Source organism: Alligator sinensis, unplaced genomic scaffold (assembly GCF_000455745.1).
Source record: "Alligator sinensis unplaced genomic scaffold, ASM45574v1 scaffold150_1, whole genome shotgun sequence".
Taxonomy (NCBI): Eukaryota; Metazoa; Chordata; order Crocodylia; family Alligatoridae; genus Alligator; species Alligator sinensis.
Genome location: NW_005841840.1, coordinates 3,544,630 through 3,552,255, shown reverse-complemented (window position 1 = coordinate 3,552,255; position 7,626 = coordinate 3,544,630). Strand labels below are relative to the sequence as shown.

The 7,626-nt window shown below is 38.2% G+C and overlaps 1 protein-coding gene across 2 annotated transcripts in view; it reads left to right on the top strand.

The window, feature by feature from the left end:
• CUNH4orf33 (chromosome unknown C4orf33 homolog) overlaps window positions 1-7,626 on the top strand; it is a 54,833-nt gene that overhangs the window by 25,909 nt on the left and 21,298 nt on the right. For both annotated transcript variants that reach the window (XM_006015609.2, XM_014520379.2), the window contains exon 7: window positions 920-974. In XM_006015609.2, the coding sequence (XP_006015671.1) occupies window positions 920-974 (55 nt within the window). The remainder of the gene's footprint in view (window positions 1-919; window positions 975-7,626) is intronic.

Below are 7,626 nucleotides of genomic sequence, written 5' to 3'. Positions count from 1 at the left end.
GGCATTTTGGACAATTTGTAGCATTGGTGTTACTTGATCTGACAGTTCCTAATAACTTTTTTCCTCTTGCACAACACCTAAACCCTGCTTTGCATGGTTCTTCCACCATAGCAAGATTCCTAGGAGCAGCAATTAAGATGAGAATTTATTTTAATATCCCATTCATACAGTCTATCCTCCTATCATCCCCAGCTGCAAGTCAGCAGATGCCACAGGACTATCATTCTTAGTTCTTAGCATGGTTGTGCCTGTGTGACAGATCTGAAGACTGAATAAATTCTTAAGCAATCACAGTAAAATTTTGTATAAATGCTACTTTTTCAGAACCACTCAGGATAACTCGGCGACTGAGAATGAGGCATTGGATAGTGACAATTTCATATATAGGAAATTATTAGACTCACTAGTAGGAAAAAGCAATGAACGAGTGACTTACAAAACAAAAATTCAACTTGTTTCAACAGCTTTTGTATTTTATTGTATGCACTTTTCTAATTTCTTGTAAAGGCATATCTATCACCCTTATAAGCTCATACATAAATTTTAAGTTTTCTACATTACTCACCCACTTGTTGTCACATCAGTAAATCTTTGGAGCTGGCATTTAGAAACATCTTTTGACAAGATTCCCATAGATCTTGTTTTGGTATTTTTTTACTACTTTTTGCCACTAGATGGAAGAAGGAGGTTATCAAAATGATGCCTTCATGCTACCAACCCAGCTATTTTCCTCTGGGCCCGCTGCCTAAACTGTTTCTAAAATAAAGACTCTCAAAAAATTTCAATTTTTGTAAACCATATTTTTAATGCTTTTTAAAATTTGTCAGCTGTCTTTTATATTTGCAGAAATAGCAAATTATGCTGTACTATTATCTATATTCAGTTGTTATCTTTTGTGTACTTGTTTTTCTTCAAATAGAAACATTTTAAGGGGTGATCAAGATAGAAAATCACTAGAGGATGAAACAAACAAAGTAAGTGCCAGTTTGTAAGAGTTATGATGCACAAAGGCTTGTAACATAAGGTTGTTTTAAATATCCTGTTTTTCAAAGTTCTAATGTCATCTGATGTTCACTTTCCGAACAACCTATAATGCCTTAAATACCTTTTGAAGTGAGAGTTGCTTGTGTTAATGGCAAACTTTATTTATATATATCAGGATGGCTCCTGCCTCCCTCGCTTCCTCTTCCCCTCCGCCTCCCCCCCACACACATTTTTTTGCATTGGATTATGAAGCGGACAAATTGGATGCAAAAAAACTGCAAGCAGGAGAACTGGATGATCACAGGAACATTTTTGTTTGATTTACCTGCTTTCTGTGTTAAAGATTAAGACTGTACTGTGTAAAAGTTTGGTGGGACATAGCATATAGAGCTCAGGAAATCAGTCAGCTTACTTAAATGCAGGCAAGTAGCTCTTTACATTGCTTTTTAATTCTAATATATAAACCTGACCTTCATCTGATTTGCATCTAGTTGAGATGGGAAGTCAGTATCTAGCATTTGCAATGCAGTCTGTTACAGTGAGGGGAGAAACAAGCAGCACGAATCCTTTTTCAAAATAAAGACATCCTTTTGCATCTTTAAAGGCTAAGAAAAGAGCTGCTTTATTTTGCTCTTCAATTCATCTTATATTTTGAGAAATGCAAGCTTTCAGCAAGCCAGTATACAAAATACCATTTTCAGTGGATCCTGCCTCAGTGGGAGTCTCTTTGTGCAATGGCTTCTGGGGTCTTGGATCAAGTTCTCTTATTAGCAAACTAAAAGATCTTAAATAATTTCTATAACTCCATGCATGCAGTATAGCTTTTTAAAAAAAAGAGAATATAAATCAATTTTTATAAACTAGGTAAAATCCTCATTTTTCACTCCTCTATGCCAGTTAGAAGAACTTGATTGGTATAAAGTAGGTCCTAAGAGTTCTTCTATCCAGCCAGATTAGGATTTCATTGGAAGGTCCCTTTGCAAGGCCTGATATAATGGGTACCTGGAGAGGCCATTGTAATTTAAACTGCCTTTCTTCCAACCTGTCTCCATTACACTGGGGGTCTCATCATTGTCCCCCAGGACTGGGAAAACAAGCATGATTTTTAAGTCACTATGGCTATATGTCCTTTAACCTGACACTTTCTTTTTTGCTTTAAGAAAGTCACAGCACAGAATTTCACTTTTGGTGCACTTCTAGTTGTGTCACATATAAATGCAAAAATATGCACAAAACAATTGTTAATATACTGCATACGCAATATACAATCATTGCTCTCCATCACAATGTCAGCTCCATTTCTAAGGTATACTTTACTGGAGTTAATTACAATGCATTCATCATAATATTATTGACATTTGATAACCTGTATTTTATTTACTGATAATTTTCTCCTTTCCCATTCAGTAAATGCTTTATTTTATTGTGTACTTGAATATTGACTCAGTAAATGCACTGGGGGATGCTTTAAGACTGATTCTGAAAGACTTATTTATGTTGGTTAGAATTCAAACATGTAAACAGTCCCAGGAAGGTCAAGTGGCCTGATTCTCAGTTGGCACTGACATAGGTCCTACATGGGAATCGGATGCTTAAAACCTCATTTTTCCAAGAGGGCCATAATGATAACTAAACAAAAACTATAATGTGGTGGTGAATGTTTTGTCCAGCAGCATAGGGGCATAAACAACCTGCATTTTAGGCTCCTCTCACCCTTACATGATTTAAAATTGGATCTCCCACTCTTCTGGAAGGGAGAACCTTTACAACGAGGCTGTAGAATTGGTTACATGACAGCACTCTCTTCACCTTGCCTGGTCCTCTGGGCACAAGCAAGCAGGAGTTAATGGGCTGGAAGGAAAACACACAAAAAGCAGTCTGCCTTTGTAGCCCACGGGTTAGGGCACTGCCTTGGAAAGAGGGGAGTTCTAGATGAAGGTCTCTCCTACCAGGATTATGGTTTTCAATTACTACCTGTGTAATGTACAGTTCATTAAGTGTTTAGGGAGCAGGAGACAGAATGTGTGGCACTGGCTCCCAGGAGAATGCCCTACTGCTACCAATAGCAGATCTCCTTTCACTTGCTCCTAGGCAAGTGCCTTAACTGCTAGGCTATTGGCAAATGGAGATGAGAAGATTTTGAATTGCTGACCTTCAGAAAATTGCCATGTGGCTAGCTTCAATAGTGGATGTTGGTATCGTGCATTATAGAGACAATTTACAAGTAGCTCAAGTAGGGACATAAGCTAGCGAAGGGGACAGAAGTTTAGACTTACCCCTATGCTTTAGAGGTTACCATTAAGCACTTTCAAGCATCTCTGGCTTTTTCTGAATAGCACTTTGAAGGCTTTGAATACTTCCCACTTTCTGTATAGAGTGCCTGGGTACATAAACCTCTTAGCCCTACTTTTTAAATCTCTCATTTGACTCTAAGGAATCCTAAGCACCTAGGATTTTGAATTGGCCTCCAAGACAGTGACTATTTGAACTTGCTCCAATGTGTCCTATTACAAGAATAAAGTTAAAACAACCAGGCCCTCTGTGTTGGTATTATATTATTTTAATAATATTCTTAATTATATTATTAAACAGCATCTTCTGAAGAATTTACAGATATAGAGACTTGGTCCCGTAGTAGCAAACCTATGTATATTTCATGAGTTGTTTTTCCCTTGCTAAAAAAACACGTCTAGCTGCAGTTGCTGTCCTGAACAGGAATGTCAAAGAGGTAATATTTATGGTTATGTTAGGTATGATTATGTCAAATTTCAGGATGTTTTGGAGCTAAAGTAATACATGTTATTACACGTTTGAGTATGTAGTATATTCCCTAGTACATTGAAAGTATGAATGCCACTAGAAAAAAGTTGCATTATTAAGACTGGTTCACAAACTTGGTATAGCTAACTCTGGTTAAAACAGCAAAAAAAATCCTCATTTCCCTTACAGGTTTGATTTCAAATAGGAAATCCTGTAAATAAAAGATATCTTTGTTTTCGTTGCTGCTTTAACTGTGTTAGTTAATTCATCTTAGCTAACCTGCATTAAGAACATATATTTTTTGCAGCATAGATATATCCAAAAACACCTTTGAAGAAATTTTCAGTTGGAATATATTAGGAATATAGAATTTGCATTTGTGAATTGGATCATTACAATGTTTATCTATTATCCTGTCTTGAGCAGTACCCCAATCTCTTAGTTCAGTGGCTGGTAACTCTCTTCTGTATTATGCACTTTGCCAAGTATACAGTGTTATGCATCAGGAAAAGATTTCTTTCCAAAACTATGCTGCAGGTAACTAGTTTGCACTTTGATACAAATAGTAGTTGTCATCAGATTACCCATTTCTTTAATTCTAGGCATGTATTTGTGACCTCTAAGAGTTAGCTATATGTCTGCAAATAGCTTTTTCTTTCTCTTCAATATTTTATAGACACTCTAGATAGTGATCCTTGTGGTTAAGGTTCTCTGGCAGTTTCAATAATTAGATTGTGTTTTAGTTGTCTATTACTTTAACAGTTTGGGAAGTAGTTTCTAGACCAGGTTTCTACTTTAGGCTGATATTCTTTTTTCTTTTTTTTTTCTTTTTCTTTTTATTTCAGCAAAAACAGTTAAGTTCTTTCCAAGAATGAGGTACCACTTTAACGTTTTAAAACTGTTCTGTTGACAAATTCTTATGTTTCCATGTTTTGGAACAAAGATCTGAGATTCAGTGGGAGTCAGCTTATTATTAGTCCTCTCCCTTTTGCAGTCTCCATGAAAATCTGACCAAACTTGGCCAAGTAATGGGCTCCCAAAAATTTCAGTTTGCACATCCTCAATAAGGACTTGTGGAGTTTGGCTGATAATGTATCTGAAGATATTGCTTGTTCTGGATTTTCTCCCACTGTGCAACAGAACTGAGAGCATGAAGATTGGCCTTCCTTTACTGTAAATGCTGTATCTCCCGGTACCAAGGCAGTGGGGAGCGGGAGGAAACTCCTTTGTTTAAATTCAGAAGGGTGGAAAGGTGGGCATGAGGCATGCCACGGTGTCGGATTAGGACATAATGCTAAGGATGTTTAGTGAGGGAAAGATTGAGATTCAGATATGCAGGTTAGAGACTGACCTGGCGTGAAGAGTTAAATGGAGGAAAGGTAGCAGGGCAGTATGTTCAGGGATATTTAAAATTAACTGGATTGAGGAGCTAAGGACTTGATGGTGGAGGTGGCCAAGAATTTACTGAAGTCAGTATGTTAAACAAACACAAATTTGGACAAATAAAGACTTCAGGAAGTATATTAGGAATAAGCAGCATCTATAAACAATGGAAGAAGGGATTGTTCAGCAAAGAAAGGTCTGTCTGTCTCTTTCAAGAGAGCACTTTGGAAAAGCTTGGGTTATTTAATATAGCAAAATAATGGCTGAGGGGGGATATAACTGCTGTTTCTAAATTCATCTGGGAAGTAAATATAATTGAGTGTTAAGGCTGATGTTGGTACTAGATCAAATGGCTACAAACTGGCCATGATTAATTTAGACTGGATATTAGAAGATGAGTCCTAGCCATTAGAGTAAGGGTGGGCAATTATTTTGGACAGAGGGCCACTTACTAAGTTTGGCAAGCCATTGAGGGCCATATGACAGGCAGCCCAGGGCAGATAAATATTAATTTTCTAAACTTTTTAGGGACCTCACGGGCTGGATAGAATGGCCTGGCAGGCCACATCCGGCCCCTGGGCCACACTTTGCCCACCCCTGCATTAGAGCTTTCCAGTGAGAGTACTGCAGGGGAAAGAGCCTAACTGATTTTAAGGTGGAGTTTAATAATTATGAAGGGGTTGATACGACATGAGGCCTGCAGTAAGAGAGGGCTAGAATCAGTGATCCAAAAAGTCCTTTCCAATCTTCTGTGTCTTATTTACTGTACACTAACTATGTTCTGAGTATAGAATTATTAATTTTTAGGAGATCGTTACTGTATCTGAATGCTTCACAAACATTTTTTTTTTATTGTGATAACATCCCTGTGGTGTGATATGGCATTATTATCACTGTTTTTCAAATGGAAAACAGATGCATCAGGGTTGTCAGAAGCATTTACTAATGTTGGAACCTCAATAAGAGATGCTCATATTCTGCCTTTTTAAAAAGAGAATATAACCTTTTTTTATCAGTTTGTTCAGAGCATAACTGTTGTTGATAATAACTGTAATTACAGTTGTGGATGCTAACCGTACCAAGTTTGGTTTAGCTGACTTATCAGATATCGCAGAGGAACTCTGTAAGAGGCAGGAGTTTTCCATAGTATCATTTAACTGTCTTGACCAGGAAGTAGTCCCTATCCCTTCTTGTAGATCCCAGTCTCATTTACTACACATTTTTCAGTATTTGCAGAAAATAAGATAGGAGTCCTAGAGACAACAGCCTTCACTATACAACCTAGATTCACTCTTTCATGGATGGAGTTATGCTGAGATTCTCTTGGAAATGGAATAGAGTGGAAATGCAAAGAAACAACATTAGAACGATGCACAGGCATGTCACATCTTTTGAGTGCTTGGCTTTGCAACCTAGTGTTGTTATGTTTTCTATGCTTTTTTTTAAATTCAGTAATTTATCTCATCAGTCTTATACATTGCTGCTACATCTTAGACAAACATGAGAACTTCCTAGCTTTTTAATTTTATAAGAATCCTATATGTTCATAATGCATCAAAATATATGGCAAATATTTTTTTTTGGCCAATAGATGTTACCTTACAACATCCATCTACAAATTATTTTGTTTGTCCATTCTGCCATCCATTCTTCATTGTCGATTAATTTAATCTGAAACTTTTAACTATTCTCTATTAACTTGATTAACTTAAGCTGCTTTTTTACAATGTTGGTATATAGAATAAGGTCAAGGTAATATAAAGGAAGAATCTATAGACCCTCACACCCACAAACAGGCTGGTGGAATTATCCGCACCCCCCTCGAGTGCTGGTATAAAATATTGTTTCAAAACCAGAATATTGTAAATATCCTCTTCAGTGGGGGCTCCTGAGGCAACTCTCGGAGACCATAAAAGCTAAAGAGGTGGTAGTCATGGGGGACCTAAACTACCCAGACATCTGCTGGGAATCACAGACAGCAAAGTCCCACCGCTCACGCAGGTTTCTAACCTGTGTACAGGACCTCCACCTGACACAGGAAGTACACGGTCCCACTAGGGGGAATGCCATACTGGATCTGGTATTGGCAACGGGGGATGACATGGTTGGGGACCTACAGATCAGTAGCCATCTGGGGGACAGCAATCACCTAATAATAGAATTCACAATAAGACGTCGAGTGGGTAAGGTAACTAGTAGGGTGAAAGTGCTGGACTTTAGGAAAGCTGATTTCAATGAACTCAGGCGATTAGTCAAGGACGCAGTGCAGAGTAGGAGTTTTGAAGTGGTGGGAGCCCAAGAAGGGTGGCTGTGCCTTAAGGAAATGATCCTTCGGGCACAAAGCAAGACGATCCCCGAGCGAGGCAAAAGGGGGAAAGGGGCCAGGAGGCTTCCCTGGCTGACCACAGAAATCCAGGGCAGCCTAAGGGCCAAAAGGGGAGCACATAAAAAGTGGAAACAGGGAGAGATCACCAAAGATGAATACCCCTCCTCTGCTCG